General features: G+C 40.6%; 1 protein-coding gene across 4 annotated transcripts in view; it reads left to right on the plus strand.

Moving 5' to 3' along the window:
- The window catches only part of Asah2 (N-acylsphingosine amidohydrolase 2), a 116,538-nt gene that overhangs the window by 71,629 nt on the left and 20,671 nt on the right, over nt 1-24,238 (plus strand). For all 4 annotated transcript variants that reach the window (XM_040745595.1, XM_040745588.1, XM_040745602.1 and 1 more), the window contains 7 exons: nt 3,447-3,533; nt 8,685-8,789; nt 8,895-8,976; nt 17,671-17,786; nt 19,263-19,357; nt 21,411-21,450; nt 22,110-22,205. In XM_040745595.1, coding sequence (XP_040601529.1) covers nt 3,447-3,533; nt 8,685-8,789; nt 8,895-8,976; nt 17,671-17,786; nt 19,263-19,357; nt 21,411-21,450; nt 22,110-22,205 — 621 coding nt within the window. The remainder of the gene's footprint in view (nt 1-3,446; nt 3,534-8,684; nt 8,790-8,894; nt 8,977-17,670; nt 17,787-19,262; nt 19,358-21,410; nt 21,451-22,109; nt 22,206-24,238) is intronic.

Consider the following 24,238-nt stretch of genomic DNA (forward strand, 5'->3'; position numbering starts at 1 on the left):
GATTTCACTAGCCCAGTCATGACCCCTTTGCTCATCATTCCTCCTTCTCTGCACCTGGTTTCCAGGAGTTCAGTTCAGTGTTTAGCTGTGGGTGTCTGCCTCTGCTGCTATCAGCCACTGGATGAAGGCTCTACGATGGCATACAAAGTAGTCATCAATCTCATTATTGGGGAAGAACATTTAAAGAAGCCTCTCCACTATTGCTTAGATTGTCAGTTGGTGCCATCCTTGTAGATCTCTGGAAATCTCATTAGTGCCAGATCTCTCCTTAAACCTATAATGACTCCCTCTATTGTGGTATCTCTTATCCTGCTCTCCTCTATTCTTCCCCTGACTCAACCTTCCTGCTCCTCATGTTTTCCTCTCCCCTTCTGTTCTCTCCCTTACTTTCTCCCTGCTCCCTGTCCTCTCCTCCCATGCTCCTAGTCCATTCTGGAGATACTGTCCCGTTCTCCTTCTTTGGGCTACCATGCATATCTCTCTTAGGGTCCTCCCTGTTTCCCAGACTCTGTGGATTGTAGGCTGGCACTCCCCTGCTTCATGTCTAAAATCCATATATGAGTGAGTACATACCATGTTTGTCTTTTTGTGACTGGGTTACCTCACTCAGGATGGTTTCTTCTAGTGCCATCCATTTGCTTGCAAATTTCAAGATTTCATTGTTTTTTTTTCTGCTGAGTAGTACTCCATTGTATAAGTGTACCACATTTTCTCTAGCCACTCTCCAGTTCAGTCTAGATTGCTTCCAGGTTCTGGCTATTACAAATAATGCTGCTATGAACATAGTGGAACAGATGTCCTTGTTGTATGGATGTGGATCTTTTGGGTATATGCCTAAAAGTGGAATTGCTGGATCTTGTGGTTGACTAATTCCCATTTTTCTGAGGAATTTACATACTGACCTCCAAAGTGGCCGTGGGAGTTGGCAATCCCACCAGCAGTGGAGGAGTGTTCCCCTTTCTCCACATCCTCTCCAACATAGACTGTCATTGGTGTCTTTTATTTTAGCCATTCTGACAGTAGCAACATGGTGTCTCAGAGTTGTTTTGATTTGCAATTCCCTAATGGCTAAGGATGTTATGTGAATTACTTCCCTCATGTTGCCACTTTTGTTACACTGTGTTTCTTCCCTTTAACCCTACTCAATGAACAATGTGGGGTAATAGTTACACTGTATGTATGTTATTGTTTTTAGCTACAAATTTCTCTTTTTCTTTATTTGCACAACTGTCACACAATTAACTTGTCATACATTTTAAGATTACTTTTTGAACTCTGAAATTCATAAATTCATAGATGAGATGGTTAGATAAATTATACTCACCTGCAACAGAATATTATGCAACAGTTTATCAAATGCTGGAATACTGGATAATGTGACAAAAGCTTATACAATGTGGAGTAATAAATTTGGATTCAATATTGCATATTCATTGTAACAGCAATTTTTCAAAATGAATGTTATAGCAAAAGAAAAGGTGACATGAAGCCGGTAAAGGGGCCACACTGAGGATATGGAGAAAGCATTTGCTCTCTGCATTGTATCCTGGCACAAGGGCATATGTGTAGGATTGCACTTCCATACTCTTCTGTGATGTGTTTTTCTATTTCAGACAATCACGTTCTAAGCCATATCTAATGTAACTTCCTTATGCTCACTTTTAAGTGCCATTATTATGCTAATCCATTATTTACTTTTGTGTTTTTCTTTCCCCTCTCTTCCTTCCTGTAAGTTTGATCACTGACTTAATACACACCTGCATAGGTATAGGAGTCCTGACTCAGGACTTTTCTACCCACCCATGTGTAAGCGACTATTGTCTCAACCTTCTTTTAAGTCAAGTATTTCACTCCTGGATTTCTTGATGGTACAATATGAAAGAGCTAGCTCTAGGTTAAATTTCCGTTTCATTATTCATGAAGTTGAGCATGTTCTAATGTTGAGTGGCCATATGCACACACATGAGAGACAGACAGAGATAGAGAGAGAATATTAATTACTTCTTTGGTTTTTAATCCATGGCACATGCATTGTGATGCTTTATATTGCAAATAAGAGAAATGCCAACTCAGCATGCATAAATCAAGGGGTATTAATAAGAATGTTCTTTTCCTTTATTTTTTTAATTTAAATGCAGTACTTGGACAAGTTTACATTACAGTAATTTGTTAATCTGCATGTTAGGACAATAAGCACACCCACCTCCTCAAACATTTATTGATTTCACATGATGGGAATTTTACATCTTTCCTGTTATTTTAAATATAGCATACATTGTTGTCAACAGTTGTTTCCATAGTGTGCCACAGAAACCCAGAATAAATTCTGTCTGGCATTGTTTTGATGCCCTTACCTAACTTCTCTATGTCCCCTTTCTCCCCCCTTTTTTCGGTCTCTATTGATTACTATTCCACCCCATTCTTGCATGAGGTCAACTTTTTAGCTTTTACAAGTGAGTAAGAGAGTATGTGGTGTTTACTTTTGTGTGTCTGGGTTATTTCACTGAACAGAAGACTCCCAGTTCCATGCACATTGCTGCAAATGAAGGGATTCCATCCCTCTTCGTAGATGAGAAGTGTTCTATTGTGTATATGTGCTAGTTGTGTGTTGATGGGCACTGTGGTTTAAGTTAGCTGTTATGGATAGTGTTAGAGCAAGCAAAGATGTGTAAATAATGAGTATAATGAGTTCGTCTCCTTTATATAGGTAAAAGCAGAATGTTCTTCCCTATGGAAAATGTTAAAGTTCCTAATACATTAATTCTTAAAATATTTGTCATAAATAATACAAAAGTTCCTTACTCTATAAATTCTCTATCAGTTTTATTTATGTTGTCCCTCCTATATAGATGTTTAAAATATTTAAGGTGTCAACTTTACTAAGTCTGTTTTTTTAATCATTTTAAAGTCTTTTTTATTTTTCAGACGGTAACATTTATTAACCCATATTTTCTTTCCTTATGTTCTTTGTGACATTCATCATATTTAAGTATTTGGTCAATCTTGAGCTTTAGTGATCTGGGAAATGGGATATAGAGCTGGAATTGTGCATTTTTCTTCCCAGGAGAATGGCTCATTGTTCTAATGTAATCTCAATGAGTTTCTGTGTGAGAGATCAGAGCGAGAGTCCCAGGCAAGCATGCACAAGTAAAAAGGCAGCGACAGAGGATGAGGCCTGCCTTTCAGTTAGCTCCTTGTGTAACATACATCTAATCTCTTAACCAAGCCAAAACTCTGCTTCCTAATTTTAAAAGGAAGTGACTAAAATGGATGCAATCTGAAAACATTCGCTTCTCCAAATGCATGCATGATTATGTTTGCTCTAGCCTGTAAATTGAGAAAATGTCTCAAGAGAAAAGCTAGAATTGGCTTAGCAAATGTTGGATTCAGTTGCAATTTTCCAGTTCTTAAAGCCATCACTCATTTTTTGTCTCATTTTGCTCCAGCCTAGCATGTGCATGGCCAGCGGACCCGGACGAGATATGTTTGAGAGCACACAAATTATAGGACGGACCATCTACCAGAGAGCCAAGGTAGGCATGAGCCCAGTGGTTTCCGTCTTTGTTTCAGTTTGTTCTTTAAAACCCACAGACATCATTTATTAGGAAGTCCATAATTGCAAGGAAGGCCACAAGAGCTCAGGCTGGCCAGGAAGTCTGAAAGACTTGGGTTTGTGAGGTTGCCCTTGGGAGCCACACAGGACCCTGTCTGATCCTGTCAGACTTCCTAGTGCATTTAAAACCAAGCAAGCAGGAAAACATTCTATTTTAGGACGTTAGAAAGCCTGAGTGCTCACCTCTGGCTGAGGAGACAGATAGATTGTAAAGTTAATGTGGCCTCACAGAGGACCAGTCTGATGTAGATTCTCGGAAATCTTTCCAGTCATTACCTGGCTAAAGGCATCTGACTGCTCTGAACTTGACCTTCAGTGACAAAGATGTTCTGGCACCACGAATTCCCAATTAGTTGTATGCTTCTCAGAAAGGGCAAAGGTCACATCTCTTTTCTCCCTTATTCTGAAGGGAGAATCTGGTTAGCAAAGAATTACTATGAATGAGTCCATCTTCCTCCTGGTCCCAAAATGTTTGTTTCATGTGTGTGATGTATGTATGTATGTATGTATGTATGTATGTATGTATGTATGTATAGGTGTGTGCTTTTGGGTGTGAGGGTGCATGTACACATGTGCATGTATACACATATTTCTGAAGGACCAATGTTGAGGTTGGGTGTCTTGCTTAATTGCTCTCCACCTTGTTATTAGAAAGGGGTTTCTCACTGGACTTGAAACTTACTACTTGGCTAGCGTGACTTCCAACAACCCCAGGAATCCTCCTGTCTTTGTCTCCCCAGTACTGGTGTTCTAGAAGTGTGTCTCTCTACCCTACTGGGATTCTATAAGTATGCCTCTCTACCCTACTGGGTTTTCTGCAACCACGCCTCTCTACTCTACTGGGGTTCTAGAAGTATGCCTTTCCACTCTGCTGGGTTCTAGAAGTGTGTCTTTCTACTTTGCTGGGGTTCTAGAAGTGTGCCTTTCCACTCTGCTAGGGTTCTAGAAGTGTGTCTCTCTACCTTACTGGGGTTCTAGAAGTGTGTCTCTCTACTCTGCTGGGGTTCTAGAAGTGTGCCTTTCCAGTCTGCTAGGGTTCTAGAAGTGTGTCTCTCTACCTTACTGGGGTTCTAGAAGTGCGTCTCTCTACTCTGCTGGGGTTCTAGAAGTGTGCCTTTCCACTCTGCTAGGGTTCTAGAAGTGTGTCTCTCTACCTTACTAGGGTTCTAGAAGTGTGTCTCTCTACTCTGCTGGGGTTCTAGAAGTGTGCCTCTCTGCCCTGCTTTGCATAGGTACTGGGAACAGAACTGAGACGCTCATGTTTGTGTGGCAGACACATTATGGATAGAGCCATCTCCCCAGTGATGTGCTAAATTTTGTCTTCTCTGCTGTCCCCATTTTTTATCTGCTTCTACAGAGTCATTTCTGAGGGAAAATGACAAAGAGAAATGGCTTCTAACTGATATGTCCATGATAGTGTTAAGTCCCTTTGTTTTCATGGCTTACTCATGCTTGTAAACACACACACACACACACACACACACACACACACACACCTACACCTGCCTACTAGTGCTTAAATAGATAATTGCTTCTAGGTCCCAAAATGTTTCAGAAGCAATTAAGAAAAACAAAAGTGCATGTCAAAAACATCAGACATAAAATCTATAACCACAGGCAGACTAATTGCTGTAGTTTTTTTTAATTTACTGTGGTATTATCAGTAGATTATTCTAAATTAACAGATTCTTTTTAGTGCATGCCTGTGACACACTTTAGTGCCAGAAATTTTGTTCCTGTCCTTGATCTGAGAACAAAGAGAGTCTGGATTCTCTTCTCAGCAAGGTACAACTCCCCTGGTTATCCCCAGGACTCCAGTCGCTTATCTTTTTGTAAATCTCATTTAATTTTGTTTTACTTTTTAAATTTAAATTAGGAACAAGCTTGTTTTACATGCCAATTTCAGTTCCCTCCCCCTCCCCTCCTCCTCTGCCCCCCCCACCAATTCCATCCCCTTTCTGCTCCCTACGGAGGGTGAGGCCTTCCATGGGGGATTTTCAAAGTCTGTCATATCATTTGGAGTAGAGCCTAGGCCCTCCTCCGTGTGTCTAGGCTGAGATAGCATCCCTCTATGTGGAATGAGCTCCCAAAGTCCATTTGTACACTAGGGATAAATACTGATCCATTGCCAGAGGCTCTATAGATTGCCCGGGCCTCCCAACTCACACCCACATTCAGGGGGTCTGGGTTGATCCTATGCTGGTTTCCCGGCTATCAGTCTGGGGTCCACGAGCTCTCCCTTGTTCAGGCCAGCTCTTTCTGTGGGTCTCTCCAGCCTGGTCTTGACCCTTTGCTCATCACTCCTCCTTATTCACACCTAGACTCCAGGAGTTCAGCTCATTGCCCAGCTGTGGGTGTCTGCTTCTGCTTAAATCAGCTACTCAATGAAGGTTCTAGGGTGGCATATAAGGTAGTCATCAATCTCATTATTGGGGAAGGGCATTTAAGGTAGCCTCTTCGCTATTGCTTAGGTTGTTAGCTACGGTCATCCTTGTAGATCTCTGGACATTTTTTCCTAGTGCCAGATTTCTCTTTAAACCTATAATGGCTCCCTCTATTATGGTGTCTCTTTTCTTGCTCTCCTCTATTCTTCCCCTGACTCAATCTTCCTGCTCCCTCATGTCCTCCACTCCCACTCTTTACTCCCCTCCTCTTTCTCCTAACTTCCTCTCCCCTTCCCCCATGCTCCCAATCCACTCAGGAGACCTTGTGCCTTTCCGCCTCTCAAGTAGATCATGTATGTCTCTCTTAGGACCCTCCCTGTTCCCAACATCTCTGGCTGTGTGGATTGCAGGCTCGTAATTCTTTATTTTTAAAATCCATATATGAGTGAATATGTACCATGTTTGTCTTTTTGTGACTGGGTTACCTCACTCAGAATGGTTTCTTCTAGTGCCACCCATTTGCCTGTGAATTCCAAGATTCCATTTCTTTTCCCGCTGAGTGGTACTCCATTGTATAAATGTACCACATTTTCTCTATCCACTCTTCAGTTGAGGGGCATCTAGGTTGATTCCAGATTCTGGCTATTACAAATAATGTTTCTGTGAACATAGTGGAACAGATGTCCTTGTTGTATGGATGTGAATCTTTTGGGCATATGCCTAAGAGTGGAATTATGAATCTTGTGACAGAGTGATTCCTATTTTCCTAAGGAACCACTGATTTCCAAAGTGGCTGTACGAGTTGGCACTCCCACCAGCAGTGGAGGAGTGTTCCCCTTTCTCCACATCATCTCCAACATAAACTGTCATTAGTGTTTTTTATTTTAACCATTCTGACAGTAGCAACATGGTATCTCAGAGTTGTTTTGATTTGCAATATGCCCTGATGGCTAAGGATATTGAGCACTTTCTCAAGTGTCTTTCAGCCATTTTTAGATTCCTCTATTAAGAATTCTCTATTTAGTTCTGTACCCTACTTTTTAATTGGATTATTTGGTGTTTTGGTGACTAGCTTACTGAGTTCTTTGTAAATTTTGGAAATCAGCCCTCTGTCAGATGTGGGGTTAGTGAATATCTTTTCCCATTCTGTGAGCTGCTGTTTTGTCTTGTTGACTGTGTCCTTTGTCTTACAGAAGCTTCTCAGTTTCTGGAGGTTCCATGTATTAATTGTCGATCTCAGTGTCTGTGTTATTTGTGCTATGTTCAGTAAGCAGTCTTTTTGTACCCTGCACTCTCCCAACCATCTCACCCCAGAGCTGCATCAGTTCCAAATGAGCACACAGGCCGCTGTATTAATTCTGAGGCTGTTGACCGTTTGCTATGGTTTCTTAATGACTAGTTCTGACTTAATTATTAACTCCTAATTACTAATACATATCTTTACAAGGTCTTATCTTACTGAGGACGCAGCCTCATGTGTCCTCTCTTCTCGGGATCACATGTCAACTCTCCTCTCTTGACTACATTTCCCAGAATCCTCCTCAACTCTTAGTCCCACCTATCTTGCTTCCCTGTTGGCCAACAATGCTTTATTTATCAACCAATAAGACAACACATACACAGAAGGACTTTCCCCTCAGTCTCCTACACACCAATTCGTTCAAGAGTACCTCCCACTTTCTCTTCTAAGAGGTTCAATGTGGTTGGATTTATGTTGAGGTCTTTGATCCATTTGGACTTTAGTTTTATGCATGGCAATAGATATGGATCGATCTGCAGTCTTCTACATGCCAGCATCCAGTTGTGCCAGCACCATTTGGTGAAGATGCTTTCTTTTTTCCATTGTATAATTTTAGCTTCTTTGTAAAAGATCAGGTGTTTATAGGTGTGTGGGTTAATATCAGGGTTTTCATTTTGATTCCATCAGTCTACCTATTTTTGTGCCAGTACCAAGCTGTTTTCAAGATTATAGCTCTATAATAGAGCTTGAAGTCAGGAACAGTGATGCCTCCGGAAGTTAGTTCCTTTATTATACAGGGTTGTTTTGGCAATCCTGGGTCTTCTGTTTTTTCCATATGAAGTTGAGTCCTATTCTTTAAAGGTCTATAAAGAATTGTGTTGATATTTTATGGGGATTGCATTGAATCTGTAGATTGCTTTTGGCAAGATTTCCATTTTAACTATGTTGATCCTTTCTATCCAATACCATGGGGGATCTTTCCATTTTTTGTATCTTCTTTAATTTCTTTCTTTAAAGCCCAGTTGCTTATCTTAAAAGGCCACACAAGACTTTCATGGAAGTGGCCTAGGTGTCAGGGCCAGTATACATGTGCTAAAGTAGGAGCTCAGGGGGTCCTAAGAGGGACACTTTGTGCCAAGTCTACCTGCAGACAGCCTGACATCCCAGCAAATGTGAGGTTGGAGCTTCTATGTCATGGTCTGTTTCATAGTAAGTCCTTATTTGGGATGCATAGACACGGATTGACATTCCCAGAGGTTTCAGGTTCTGGGAAGCACTGGGATTGATGACAGAACTGTGGAGTGGGGGTGGGAGTGGGGGTGAGGATGTTTTCAATCAGTAAGTAAAACAAAGGTGTCTTGGTGCAGAAAGTGCTAGATGCCTGTGTTAGTGTCCATTTCTCTCCAGTCCTTTTCCTCAGGACAGTGAGCCTATGTTTGTTTTCTAGGAGCTGCATGACTCTGCCTCCCAGGAGCTGACTGGACCAGTGCTGGCCGCTCACCAGTGGGTGAACATGACAGATTTGAGCGTCCTGCTCAATGACACATATGCAGTGAGTATGACAGAGGACACTGACCTTGCTGCATGGGTAGAGCACGGCTCACTGTCACTGTTGAATTTCTGTTTATTTGTTTTTGTTTTGTGATCCTTTCTCCAGGTGAAGACTTGTAAACCTGCCCTGGGCTACAGTTTTGCAGCAGGCACAATTGATGGAGTTTCGGGCCTCAATATTACACAGGGTGAGATGGAGGAGGATGGAATGCGTGCTTCCAGGTTCGGGGGCTAATGAAGCTTAACTATGGTCAGTGTGTTTATGATTCCCACTTTAACTCAGGAGGCTTCAGGCTGGCCAAGTTTGGGTGTGACATCTCAGATTCCCCAGAGATGGGTGTCTTTTGTCCCTTAGCTTTATTAATTCAAATATAGGCAGAAACAAAATCTCTTGGCATTTCAGAATATTGGTGAACCTTGTTAATGAATTGTAGTGTGTATGTGTTTGTGTGTGTGTGTGTGTGTGCGTGTGTGTGCACATTAGTTTGTGTATCTGCACAGTATGCCTGCACAGTGCCTGTGTAGAGATTAGAGGTGCTGAACCTCGATGCCTTTCACTTATTGTTAGATGCAGGTTCTCTCTTGGCTTGGAAATCGCCATGGGGGCAGGCTGGTTAGCCTCCAGTTTCTAGGGACACACATGTGTTCACCTTCCAGTTCATCACTGCTGAGACTGCAGATGTGGGACCAGTGCACCTGACTTTTTATGTGGGTTCTGGGGATCTAAGTTCAGATCTTCACACTTTGGGAGCAAGCTCTTACTCACTGAGCTATCTCCCTAACCCCAGAGCATCCATTGCTTTAAACAATCATGATTTTTTTTATTTCAAGCTTCCTTCACATGCCAATCCCAGTTCCCTCTCCCTCCCCTCCTCCTGTACCCCCTCACCAGCTCCCTCAGGCCCACACCCAACCCCCACTCCATTCCCCAGGAAGGGTGAGACCCTTTGTAGGGAATCCACAGAGTTTGCCATTTCATTCAGGGAAGGGCCCAGGTCCTTCCCCAAGAGATCAGGCTGAGAGAGCATCCCTCACTGTGGGAGGGGCACCCAATGTCTATCTGTATGCCAGGGACAAACACCGATACATCGCCCAAGGCCCCACAGATTGTCCAGGCCTCCTCGCTGACACACACATTCAGGGGGGTCTGGATCAGTCCCATGCTGGTCTCCCAGCCATCAGGCAGAGGTCCAAGAGCTCCCACTTGTTCAGATCAGCTGTTTCTGTGGGTTTCACCAGCCTGGTCTTGACCCCTTTGCTCATCACTCCTCCCTCTCTGTCACTGGGTTCCAGGAGTTCAGTTCAATGTTTAGCTATGGGTATCTGCCTCTGCTTCCATCAGTCACTGGATGAAGGTTCTAGGATGGTGTATAAGGGAGTCATCAAACTCATTATCAGGGATGGGCATTTAAGGTAGTCTCTCCACTATTGCTTAGTTTGCCAGTTGGTGTCATCCTTGTAGATCTCTGGAAATCTCACTAGTGCCTGGTATCTCCCCAAACCTATAATGACTCCTTCTATTATGGTACTTCTCATCTTGTTCTCCTTCATTCTTCCCCTGACTTAATCTTCCTGCTCTCCCATGTCCTCATCTCCCCTCCTCCTATTCCCATCTCCTCTTTCCAGCTCCCCATCCCCTCCCCCATGTTCCCAGTCCACTCAGGAAATCTTGACTCATTCCCCTTATCTGGGGTACCATGGATATCACTCTTAGGGGCCTACCTGATTCCCAGACTCTCTGACAGTGTGATTGTAGGCTGGTACTTCCCTGAGCCATGTCTAAAACCCATATATGAGTTAGTACATACCATGTTTGTCTTTTTGTGACTGGGTTACCTCACTCAGGATGGTTTCTTCTAGTGACATCCATTTGCCCGCATATTTTAAGATTCCATTGTTTTTTTCCACTGAATAGTACTCCATTTTGTAAATGTACCACATTTTCTCTATCCATTCTTCAGTTGAGGGGCTTCTAGGCTGCTTCCAGGTTCTGGCTATTACAAATAATGCTACTATGAACATAGTGGAACAGCTGCCCTTGTTGTATGAATGTGCATTTTTTGGATATATGCCTAAGAGTAGAATCGCTGGGTCTTATAGTAGATTGATTCCCATTTTCCTCAGGAATCTCCATATTGATTTCCAAAGTGGGTGTAGAAGTTGGCATTCCCACTAGCAGTGGAGAAGTGTTCCCTTCTCTCTGCATCCTCTCCAGCATAAATTGCCATTGGAGTTTTTGATTTTAGCTATTCTGACAGGAGTGAGATGGTATCTCAGAGTTGTTTTTCCCTAATGGCTAAGGATGTTGAGCACTTTCTCAAGTGTCTGTCATTTTAGACTCCTCTATTGAGAATTCTCTATTTAGTTCTGTACCACACTTTTTAATTGGATCCTTTGGTGTTTTGGAGACTTGCTTCTTGAGTTCTTTGACAATTTTGAAGATCAGCCCTCTGTCAGATATGGGGATGTGAATATCTTTTCCCATTCTGTGGGCTGCTGTTTTGTCTTGTTGACATTGTCTTTTGCCTTACAGAAGCTTCTCAGTTTCAGGAGGTCCCATTTATTAATTGTCCATCTCAGTGTCTGTGCTACTGGTGTTATGTTTAGGAAGTGGTCTCCTGTATCAATTCGTTCAAGCGTACCTCCCACTTTCTCTTCTAAGAATTTCAGTGTGGCTAGATTTATGCTGAGGTCTCTAATCCATTTGGATTTAAGTTTTGTGCATGGCGATAGACATGGATATATCTGCTGTCTTCTGCATGCCAATATCCAGTTATACCAGCACCATTTGTTGAAGATACTTTCTTTTTTCCATTGTATAATTTTAGCTTCTTTGTCAAAAATCAAGTGTTCATAGGCATGTGGGTTAATATTAGGGTTTTCAATTTGATTCCATTGGTCTACCTGTCTATTTTTGTGCCAATACCAAGCTGTTTTCAGGACTCTAGCTCTAAAATAGAGCTTGAAGTCAGGGAAGTTGATTCCTCTGGAAGTTCCTTTATTGTACAGGGTTGTTTTGGCTATTCTGGTTCTTTTGTTTTTCCATATAATGTTGATTATTGTTCTTTTAAGGTCTGTGAAGAGTTGTGCGGGTATTTTGATGGGGATTGTGTTGAATCTGTTGATTGCTTTTGACAAGATTGCCATTTTTACTATATTGATTCTAGCTATCCAGGAGCATGGGAGATCTTTTCATTTTCTGGTATCTTCTTTATTTTCTTTCTTTAAGGACTCAAAGTTCTTACTATATAGGTCTTTCACTTGTTTGGTTAACGTTTTCCCCAGGTATTTAATGTTGTTTGGGGCTATTGTAAAAGGTGATATTTCTCTGATTTCTTTCTCAGCCCATTTATCATCTGTATATAGTAAGGCTACTGATTGTTTTTTTGAGTTAACCTTGTAGGTGTTTATCAGCTGTAGGAGTTCCTGTGTAGAGTTTTTCGGGTCACTTATGTAAAATATCATATCACCTGCAAATAGTGAGTGTTTGACTTCTTCCTTTCCAATTTTTATCCCCTTGATCTCCTTTTGTTGTCTTATTGCTCTAGCTAGAACTTCAAGTACAATGTTGAAGAGATAATGGAGAGAGTGGACAGCCTTGTCTTGTTCCTGATTTTAGAGGAACTGCATTGAGTTTCTCTCCATTTAGTGTGATGTTAGCTGTTGGTTTACTGTATATTGCTTTTATTGTGTTCAGGTATGTTCCTGTTATCCCTGATCTCTCCAGGACCTTTATCATGAAGGGGTGTTTGATTTTGCCAAAGGCCTTTTCAGCATCGAGTGAGATGATCATGTGGTTTTTCTTTTGCAGTTTGTTTATATGGTGAATTACATTGATAGATTTTCATATGTTGAACTATCCCTGCATCCCTGGGATGAAGCCTACTTGATCATGGTGGATGATTTTTCTGATGTGTTCTTAGATTTGATTTGCTAGAATTTTATTGAGTATTTTTGCATCAATGTTCATGAGGGAAATTGGTTTGTAGTTCTCTTTCTTAGTTGTGCCTTTGTGTGGCTTGGGTACCAAGGTAATTGTAACCTCATAAAAAGAGTTTGGCAACAAACTTCCTGATTCTATTGTGTGGAACACTTTGAGGCATATTGCAATTAGCCTTTGTTTGAATTTCTGGTAGAATTCTGTACCTGGGCCTGGGCTTTTTTTGGTTGGGAGACTTTTAATGACTGCTTCTATTTCATTAGGCATTATAGGTCTGTTTAGCTTGCTTATCTGCTCTTGATTTAATTTTGACAAGTGATTCTATCCATAAAATTGTCCATTTCCTTTAAATTTTTGAATTTTGTGGAGTACAGGTTTTCAAAGTATGACCTGATGATTTTCTGGATTTCCTCAGTATCCGTTGTTATGTCCCCCTTTTTACTTCTGATTTTGTTAATTAGCATGCTTTCTCTCTCTGCCTTTTGGTTATTTTGGATAAAGGTTTGTCTATCTTGTTGATTCTCTCAAAGAACCAATCTTTGTTTCATTGATTCTTTGCAATATTTTCCCGGTTTCTAAGTGTTCATTTCAGCCCTCAATTTGATTATTTCATGGCATCTATTCCTCCTGGGTGAGCTTGCTTCTTTTTGTTCTAGAGCTTTCAGTTGTGCTGTTAATTCTCTAGTGTGACTAGTCTCCAGTTTCTTCATGTGGGCGCTTAGTGCTATGAACTTTCCTCTCAGCACTGCTTTCAAAGTGTCCCATAAGCTTGGGTATGCCATGTCTTCATTCTCACCGAATTCCAGGAAGTCTTTAATTTCTTTTTTTATTTCTTCCTTTACCCAGGGATGGTGTAATTGTGCGTTGTTCAATTTCCATGAGTTTTTAGGGTTTCTGCGATTTTGATAAGATACAGGTGGTTATTCCAACTTTTTTTTATATCTGTGGAGGTTTGCTATGTTTCCAATTATGTGGTCGATTTTAGAGAAGGTTCCATGTGGAGTTGAGAAGACAGTATATTCTTTTGTGTTTGGATGGAATATTCTATAGATGTCTGTTAATTCCAATTGGGTTATAACTTCTGCTAGTTCTTTTGTCTCTTTGTTAAATTTCTGTCTGCAGTTCCTGTCTAGTGGTGAGAACGGAGTGTTGAAATCTCCTACTACTAGTGTGTGATATTTTGTGTGTGATTTGAGATTAGTAATGTTTCTTTTATGAATGTGGGTTCCTTTGTATTTAGGGCATAGCTGTTCAGAATTGAGACTTCATCTTGGTGGACTTTTCCTGTGATGAATATGAAATGTCCTTTTTCTTCTCTTTTGATTGATTTTAGTTTGAAGTCTAATTTGTTAGATATTAGGATTGCTACACCAGCTTGTTTCTTGGGTCCATTTGATTGGAAAATCTTTTCCCAGCCCTTTACTCTGAGGTAACATCTGTCTTTGATGTTGAAATGGGTTTCTTGTATGCAGCAGAAGGATGGGGTCTGTCTTGGTATCCATTCTGTTAGCCTGTGTATTTTTATAGGCAAGTTGTGACTGTTGACATTGAGGGATATTAGTGACCATTGATTGTTGATTCTTGTTTGTTTTGGATTTATTTGTGGTGGTGTCATTGTATGTGGATTCTTCCCCCTTTTTCTTTTGGTGTTTGGTAAAGTGTGTTTGTATATTGCCTATGTTTTTGTGAGTGTAGTTATCTTCGTTGGGTTGAAGTTTTCCTTCCAGTACTTTCTGTAGGGCTGGATATGTGGATATGTATTGTTTAAATCTGGTTTTATTATGGAATATCTTGTTTTGTCCATCTATGGTAATTGAAAGCTTTGCTGGGTTCAGTAGTCTGGGCTGGCATCCCTGTTCCCTTAGCGTTTGTAGGACATCTTTCTAGGACCTTCTGGCTGTCATAGTTTCCATTGAGAAGTCGGGTGTAATTCGGATAGGTCTGCCTTAATAGGATAGTTGGCGTTTTTCCTTAGCTGCTCTTAATATTTTCTCTTAATTCTGTTTGATTATTATGTTGTGAGGGGACTTCTTTTTCTGGTCCAGTCTATTTGGTGTTCTGTAAGATTCTTGTACTTTCATAGGCATATCCTTTAGGTTAGGGAAATTTTCCTCTATAATTTTGTCGAATATGTTTTCTGTACTTTTGAGCTGTATTTCTTCACCTTTTCCTATACCTATTATTCCCAGGCTTGGCCTCTTCACGGTGTCCCACATTTCCTGTATATTTTGTGTTAGGGATTTGTTGAACTTCAGATTTTCTTTAGTGGATGACTGTATATCCTCTACTGAGTCTCCAACACCTGAGATTCTCTCTTCCATCTCTTGTATTCTCTTGATTATACTTATATCTCTAGTCCCTGATTGTTTAACCAGCTTTTCTATTTCCAGCATGCCCTCATTCTGTGTTTTCTTTATTGTTTCTATTTCAGTCTTCAAGGCTTGAACTGTTTGAGTTGTTTCCTACACTTTTTTGTTTGTTTTTTCTTGACTCTCTTTAGACTCTTTAAGAGATTTGTTTATTTCTTAAATTTTTTGGTTTGCCTTTTTCTTCTATTTCTTTAAGGAATTTTCTCGTTTCCTCTTTGAGGGTCTCTATCATCTTCATAAGGCAATTTTTAAAGTCTGTCTCTTCTGCTTCATCTGTGTTGTGCTTTTCAGGTCTTGCTGGTGTGGGGTATCTAGATTCTGGAGGAGTCATATTATTCTTTCTATTGCTGAGTGTGTTCTTTTCTTTTTTTTTTCGAGACAGTGTTTCTCTGTATTGTTTTGGAGGCGGCCCTAGAACTTGCTCTGTAGACCAGCTCTGGCCTTGAACTCACATATCTCCCTGAGGCTGAGGTCAGGCTCACGGGTCTGAAGCTGAGGCTGGGCGCATGAGTCTGGGGAGAGCCTGGGTTCCAGCAGGACTCTTGTCCTCCCTGACTGGGCAGGTCCACTGCATGCTGGGGGCAGGCCCAGGGAGATCGAGGGAGGGGGTCATGGGTGGCTTTGGGTCCCCACGAGGACCCAAGCTCACCCAAGACTCGGCACATGGGTCTGGGGCACAGTCGTGATTTCTTTGAGATGAAAGTGTGCAGAGTATAATGAAGAAAGTGAAAACAAGAACAACCTTGAGAATGAGGAAAATGTTTTCAAATAGTATATCTGATATGGGAGTTGTGTATCAAATACATTTTAGAAAACCTCTCATAACTCAATAGCAGTTATCTATTGAGAAATAATTGACAAGCCATATAATTTAGCCACTTAAAGTACATTTGATGGTTTTTAATTTGTTGGCAGACATACAGCCTTCCCAAAGTCAACTTTGGAACTTCCATCACTCCAACAGAAAATCTGAATAAGCTAGCTGTCACATCTCCCCTGCCACTGTATAAGAAACCAGTGTGCCTCCCATCTCTACCGCTTGCTACCTTGCTATTTCCTATGAATGGGAACATGCAGTATCTGCATTTTTGTTGCATCTTTAATGTAGCATTGTGCTTTTAAGGAACATGGAGGTAGAGACGTGAAAGCAGTGCATTCCTTTTTATGACTGAATTAATTCTTGGTATCAGTATACCAGGTGATATTTGCCAACTGCTTAGTTGATGGACCTTGAGGTTGTGTCACTCTTTTGTACGTTATGAATAACGATGCCTTTAGTACATATGTACTAACGTTTGTATGGGTCTGTGTTTGCAGCTTTCTTCTAGAAGAGAGCTTGCTGGTCAAATGCTACCTGTGTCTTAGCATCTGAAACTCTATCGTACAAGTTCCAAAATGGTTGTGTTGGTTTACATCAGTGTCAGCAATGTATCCATTCAGGTTCTCCATATCTTGGTCAATACTTATTATCTGGCATGCTGATTCTAGCCAGCATGTGTGTGGAATGCTGTCTCCTGTGGTTCTGATTTGCATCTGCTTGGGTAAACTATTTGAAAAAATTTCCCTCATTGGATAGGTTGTCTTTGCAATATTTTTTAAATTTTAAAAGCAATCTTATTTTACATATCAATCCCCCATCCCCTCTCCCTCTCATTCTCCCATGCCCCCACCGACCCTCCCAACCCACTCCTACCCCCTCTCCAAGAATAGTGAGGCCCTCCATGGGGGATTATCAAAGTCTGCCACATCATTTGTGGGTGGGCCTAGGCCCTTTTTCATGTATCTGAACTGCAATAGTATCCCTACATAGGGAATGGGCTCCCAAAGTCCGTCTGTGCAGCAGGGACAAACACTGGCTCCATTGTTAGAGGTCCCATAGACTGTCCAGGCCTCCTAGCTGGCACCCACATTCAGAGGGCCTGTTTCAGTCCAATGCTGGTTCCCCAGCTTAACGACTAGGGTTTCTCTGTGCTCTCACTAGGTCAGGTCAATTGTTTCTGTGGGTTTCTCCAGCACGGTTTCAGCTCCTCTGCTCTTTGCAATTTCTTGGCTATATTCTTTGAGACACAAATGTCCAGATCAGTTTCCTTTTTGTGACTAGTGGCTTGCCATCATATCCATGAACCATTCGCTATCTTGAAGGCTTACCCTATAATTCTAAAAGTTTCACTATTTTAGTTCACATACCATATAACTGGCATTACATGTTGAAGTTATCATTGTTAATTCTTAAAATGAGAAAACGGTGATGCACTTCACAAATCTGTGGATTATATAAAACCGTCTTTATTTATGACATAAATGAGTAAAGTTAGTATAAACAAAACATTGAGACTATCACACAAAATGTATTCCATTTTTCTTTTACAAAATGACAAAATAATTAAGGGCTATCATTTTGTGACATGCAGAAAACACCTCCTTTTTTATTGCCCAAAATTTTGAAGCCATTGAATGATAACCTTAACAAAATACCTAACATGTCTAAAATAACTGTGTGTAATGCTATCTAAATCATGACTTCCTTAGAGGGCTAGTATCAAGGATCTTATTAATTATAACAATTCTAATAGGAACAACAGAAGGGGTTCTATTTTGGGACACGATTCGGGACCAGCTCTTGGGCAGACCATCTGAAGAAATCATAGAGTGCCATAAACCTAAGCCAATCCTAGTTCACACTGGAGAGGTAAGGCATTTGCTTGCCATAATGGAGTCAGAACATTATTCTCTGTAGTTTCTGTGCTGTAATAAATGGTCAGTATAATAATGGTCAAATAATAAATGGTCAATGGAAGCTCTTACTTAGATATTCTTACATAATTTATTATTTATCTTTATCATCACATGTTTATTATTATTGCATGTGTGTATGATTTGTGTGTGGGAATGCTTGCAGAGGGCAGAGGACACTTTTGTGCAGTTGGTTCTCTTTTTGTACATTTACATGGGTCCTGAGGATCAAACTCAGACTTGTGTGTCTAGCACTCTACCTGGAGTCTTCTCAGTCAGTCACACCCTGCACAAATGTTTAATAATAAAATTTTATTTATATATGTATTTATTTTTCTTTGTATGTATAGGTATGCACGCATGTGTGTGTACGTATGTGAGGATGGTAGAAACCTCAGATGTTATTCATCTGAACTACACACCTTATATTTTGAGACATGGTCTCTCACTGGGACCTGGGACCTGGGGCTCACTAGGACATGGGGCTAGCCTGGCTGGCTAGCATGCCTCACGGATCCCCCATCTCTTCCTCCCAGTGCTAAGATGATAAGTATATGCCGTATCCCATGCCTGTCTTTATTTGAGTGCTGCAGATCCAACTCAATTCCTTCTGCTTATTTGGTAACATCATTAATTAAAGTAAATTTTTGGTTGTTCTTTTCAAGACAGGGATACTCTGTGCAGCCCTGGATGTCCTGGAATTCACTTTGTAGACCAGGCTGGCCTCAAACTCAGAGATACACCTACCTCTGCCTTCCAAGTGCTATGATTAAAAGCATATACCATCACTACCCAACTTACGAAATTTTCTTTTAACTCTATTTTAGAACATATTCTTTTTTTTACATTTGCAGTGTTAAAAAGTCATCCCACTATTCATAGAAACAAGATTGTTGAGGTTTAAGTATTTAAAAAGTAGACTTTCCAGTTTCCTATTAAATTCTTAGGGTTGGAGGAAGAGAGAAGGAAGGGGTGGAGAGATACTTTCCACTGATCCAATGTGGAAAAGGACAGATTCTCTTGAAGGGATCTTGGGAGATAATGCCAGACTTGGGAGTTCTAAACTTAAAGTACTGCTAGGGCAAAACAGAAATGATTGCATTAAACTATAACAAACGGTAGTCTATATTCATTGAGGAGATAGTCACTTATCTTGCACATAATGATGAGTTCACCGAAGCTCCTGTAAATGTTGTATCGCCCTGAACTTAACAAAGGAACTTGCATTTGAGAGTCACATGCTACAGCCAGGACATAAACATGCACACGATGTATTTAATGTTACATCATAGTTATAAATTAATTCATTGATGTGCTGAAAAACAAAACTAGTTTCAAACATTTGGAATTGTTTAATTAAGGAACTTATATGACTGTTGATGATAGAAATGGTAATTTATACCTAATGTAATTTTCTTGTCTTGGGTCTCAGCTGACAAAACCTCATCCTTGGCACCCAGATATTGTTGATGTTCAGATTGTTACTCTTGGGTCCCTGGCCATTGCTGCTATTCCTGGGGAGTTTACGTAAGTTCTTTTCAAAAAGTTTATAAAAGTTTCATGGTAAAAAGATGTGTTCCTGATGGGATTAATTCTTTTAAAAATCATGTATTTATCTGTTGTTGTATGTTTGTGGCCATGACATACCTGTGGAGGATAGGCTACATGAGTCAATTCTCTGCCTTCACCATATGGGTTCTGGAGACGGAACTTGGGTCACCAAACTTGGCGGCAAGCAGCTTTATCTACTGAGGCATCTCGCTGGCCCTGGGACTAATTCTTAGGGGAAGATAGTTCTCTGCCAGTCTCTTAGTAGCCTTCTGTACTATGTTTGGCAACAGCGGTAAATAATTCTTCCTCATTTGGTGGGGCCTCTGAAGAATAAATCTGTCCATGCTTATTGCCTGTGGAAAAGATGTGGAAAACATGAAAAATTCACATACTTGTCATTCTAAAGGTGAAAGGGTGCAATGAATTGTGTTAGTACATAGACTTGAAATAATAGTAAAAGACTTGAAGGCATTAGTTTAGATACTGAAAAGACTGGAGAATGTTCTAAACTCGTATCTTCTGCAATCTTTCCCATCTTCATAAGGAGAAGTTTGTTGAAATAGCCTTTGAATTTTCTTTTTTTCTCTTCCAAGAATTCATCAAATTCTTACATTCTACCCAACACATTCTATCATTCCCCACCATTGTTATCATTCCCTCAGATTATTTCAGTAACCTCCAATTTGGGTTCCTTCATTACCCCTCTGTGGTCCTTTCTCAAAACATTCTCAACTACATTCCTTTAAAACAGTGGCTCTCAACCTTCCTGGTGCTGTGACCCTTTAATATAGTTCTTCATGTTGTGGTAGCCCTTAACCACAAAATTACTTTCTTTCTTTCATATTTTTTCTAATGTTATAGGAATCATAATGTAAATGTTTTGGAGCTAGAGGTTTTCCAAGGGGCTCGTGGTTCAGAGGTTGAGAACCACTGCTTTAAAGCGTGAATTCAATGCGCCATTTCCGTCAGAAACCTCGCCACCCTTGTACCTCTCATTCCAGGTATTCCTTCAGTCCTCCCGATTTCCTTCAAGTTCCCATGCAGTCTGTGTCTCAGCAAGCTCCCTGGTGTATCTTTTGCTTTTCCCTCTTGCTTACCCTGCTTAAGCCACCCTGCATCATTGTCAAGTTTTCTGTTTAGACAGAAGCACAAAATGTACTTTTTAGATCCACTAAGCATGTTCTTGACTCAGGGACTTTGAATTTGTGGTTCTCCCTGTATGAAACACTTTCTCTCCAGTTAGTCATGACCAAGCCTTTTAATGGTTTTCAACCCTCTGTTCAAATCTCTAATGGAGATGCCAATTCTATTGACACTGCATAAAATCATCTTTCCCAACAACCACCTACTGTCACTCTTACATCAGCACCAGCATCAGCACCATTTCCACGACCACCACTCTCGCCACTCCTTTCACCCTTACTCTGCGTTATTAATCTGTGTATCTTCATCTCACTTTCTCATTCATTTGGTGGTCGTTGTCCATCCTTGACCTATAAGTTCCATTCCATTAAATCATTAGCACATAAAAGTGGTCTGGGTAAGCAGATATTCAAGATTATATTGAAGGATTAAATATAAAAAAGAAAGGGCAAGTTCTCTCTGCCCCAGATCTCTTACATGCAGGATGCAACTAACCCATTATGTTGAACCCAGGGATAGAAAATGATGCTGTCATTTTTTGTGTGTGTGTGTGTGGTACCAGGGGTGGAGTTCTGGATCTTGTACCTGCCAGGAAAAATACTCCATAGCTGAGCTACACCCCAACCCTTGATGGCCTTCTTCTCTCAGTGTTGTTCATTGATTTCATTTCCCTCTTTGGTCCAGTCGTATTCAGCATTTGCTTTGAAGAGAGGCCAGCCAAGGGGAAAAGCTAAACTTTTTTTTAAAACTCCATCGACTTCCTACATATTTTACTGCTGTGGGTGAGCTAGGCTAAGTTTTTTGGCATCTATTAAAAGCCTTTTTGAATAGTTCCCACACATTCCAAATGGGAGGATGTTTACATAATTCTATTTTCTTGCCTCAGAACCATGTCGGGACGAAGATTTCGAGAGGCAGTTAAAAAAGTAAGTTTGAATATGAAATACAATGCCTGGACATTTGTATTTGAAGAGGAGGAAATACTCTATTGAATTATTCTTTCCTAAAATGACTAAAGTTTCCATTTCTTGAAAGCAGTGGATAAAGGTAAATATAAGATGTCAGTAAGGGCATTATAACCAGATTAAAATATTGATAATGCTTATATGAAATAAATAGTAAATTTTCTCTAGAGACTGCCTAGCACCACATGAAAGGTCTAAATGAAACCATAATGTTAGGGGAATTTTGTTTCCCCCCTATATTCTCTTCAGATTCAGGATGCATTGAGAATAGTTGCAAAATGATATAACTGTTTTGTTATTTGGGTTTCATAACATCTGCTGGAATTTTATAAATTCAGTATAGTTTTTGCGGCAATTTCTTTTTAGTAATAAGAGTCTATATCTGCTGATGTGATTATTAAGGTTTTCATAGAGCCATTGATTTGCCCAACTGTAATGGGGACTGGGTCTAATTTCCAAAGTACTCTTTGACATCTCTGCCTTCCTTGGTGGCTTTGGTCATTGGGAAGATTTTTCTTAAGAAGTACATCTTCTGTTTGTTAACATAGCAATGTGTACCTTATGTGGAGCTCAGACAGCAACAGCCTTCAGAGATATAAGTCTTCCACTTTCCCTCCTAGGAATTTGAATCTTATGGGATGAAGGATATGACTGTTGTTGTTTCCGGTTTATGCAATGTTTACACACATTACATCACCACATATGAAGAATATCAGGTAAAGTAAAAAGTTCTCATGGCTTTTTCATTACACATTCTTTCTGGACTTCTTCAGCCATGTCTCTGAGAGATGACTTGGTTTTAGCTGAGAATTCAAAGAGAATAAGCCCAAAATTATATTTGGTTTGGTGTTTATTATATCCAAGTATATGTTAGCATAATAGTCTCATTGACTTCCACCTTCTCCTGAAACTTGTTTTGTCAGGGACATTGGTAATAAACCTGGGTTGTGACATGCAAATAACTACCCATAATGCATATTATATGTTTAGTTTCTGTAGGATTTGTATCTGCTATTTACTGAATACGCCAGCTAAGTACTTTGCAAGTGTAGCTGTACACGATCCTCATAGTACATCCTGAAGTATCACATAACTCTATTTATGATATGATTCAAAGCAAAACAAACAAATAAACAATACCCAAAACTCAGAGTTAGGGAGCTGGTAATTACTTCCTTTTTAAATATAGTTGTGAAAGCAATCCAGATACTTAAAAAAACACAGTAATTAGTTAAATATAACGACATCCCAGAGTCCCACAGTTAATGATTATGAGTAGATCTTTTGGCGTATCATGGCAGTCCATACAGGAACAGAGAGCAACCCATGGCAAATATTTAGTGATACAAGAATTGGACTCTGCTCTGCTGCCCTCTGTTGGCTTTGTTGAGGATTCTAACTTCTAGAAATCTGATTTGTATTAGTCAACTTCCCATCAGTCTAGCTGCCTGAGACAAAGCTAAAGGGCTGTGTCGCCCAGTTGAGTCACCGGGGCCATTTTCCTGAGGGCTTTAGGTAATGAGGAGCAGGGACAGTTCTCCCACTCTTATGAACTTTGGGGCAAGTCTTCCGACTGCCATAGGTGGCAGGGGTGAACTGGGGGGCATTTTTTTATTACCCTCACCACCACATGTCAGATAAGAGAGCTGACCTTCCCCCTTTACCAGCTGCCATGTTCAGGAAAGTAGTCCCTGCACCTCCCCTGGACAGCACAGTAATGCTGAATCTGCTGACTGGGGTGCAGGTGATCTGGCCTCTGGTGGTATAGGTGTGGGTGAGCCAGTTCTGAGGGCATGAAAGCAGGAGAACTAGCTCTGCCCCTTGCTCCTTGCTACATAGAGTGAACTAGCTGGGGAAACACTTGAGAGCTCTCCCTGGTGGTGAGGATGGGGAAGAGCTGGTGGGCTGACCAACCCTGCAACTTCAAGGGCCCCGCTGACTTTGTCACACAGTTCTTGCAGACTGGGAAATATCTTTTACTCTTTTTCTTAGGTGAAAATTACAGGAGTTAATAGGTCTACCTTCATCCTAATATCTGATAGTATAAAAAAGAAGTACATATTATTAGTTGCTGTAAGTTGATAAAGCCATTCCTGTCTAATTTGTTTTGCTCAATGTCAACTATTTTATTTTATGCACTTAGAACCATTATTCTGACAGGTGTTCCATAGGTCTCAATAGACTTCCAAAGAAGTCCACGGCACAAGCAAAGTTGGGAACCCCTGCTAGCCTGTTTCCTTATCTAGGGCTGTGTTTCTGCAAAATTTACTCTTGACTCATTCATTGATGTGTATGATAGACATTTTGATAGTCATTTTCTGGAGATGCAATGATGAAAAGATTCTTCTTCTTCCATCAGAGATAGAGGAGAAAGCAGATGAAGATGAAGACTGGGGCCTAAAGAGATGGCTCAGTAGTTAGCACTTAGGGGTGAAATACCCAGGTTCCGTTCCTAGTACCAACACAGATGCTCACAAGCTATAACTCCAGTTCTAGGGTATCTAATGCCCTCTTCTATTGATTTTCTCAGATTCTTAAATGCATATGGTACACACACATGCACATACAAACACACACACACAGATGCACACACACACACACAATAATCAATGAACAAAATAAAAACTTAAAACAAAAGATGAAGACCAGCAGACATTTGTCTGAGTTTTTGACAACACATTAGGGTCAGTCAAGCAAATAAAAAATTAGGAATGTCTTCTATACAGAGCAGGCATGTGCACAAAAACGA

The sequence above is a fragment of the Mesocricetus auratus genome, unplaced genomic scaffold (genome assembly GCF_017639785.1).
Source record: "Mesocricetus auratus isolate SY011 unplaced genomic scaffold, BCM_Maur_2.0 Super-Scaffold_4256, whole genome shotgun sequence".
Lineage (NCBI taxonomy): Eukaryota > Metazoa > Chordata > Mammalia > Rodentia > Cricetidae > Mesocricetus > Mesocricetus auratus.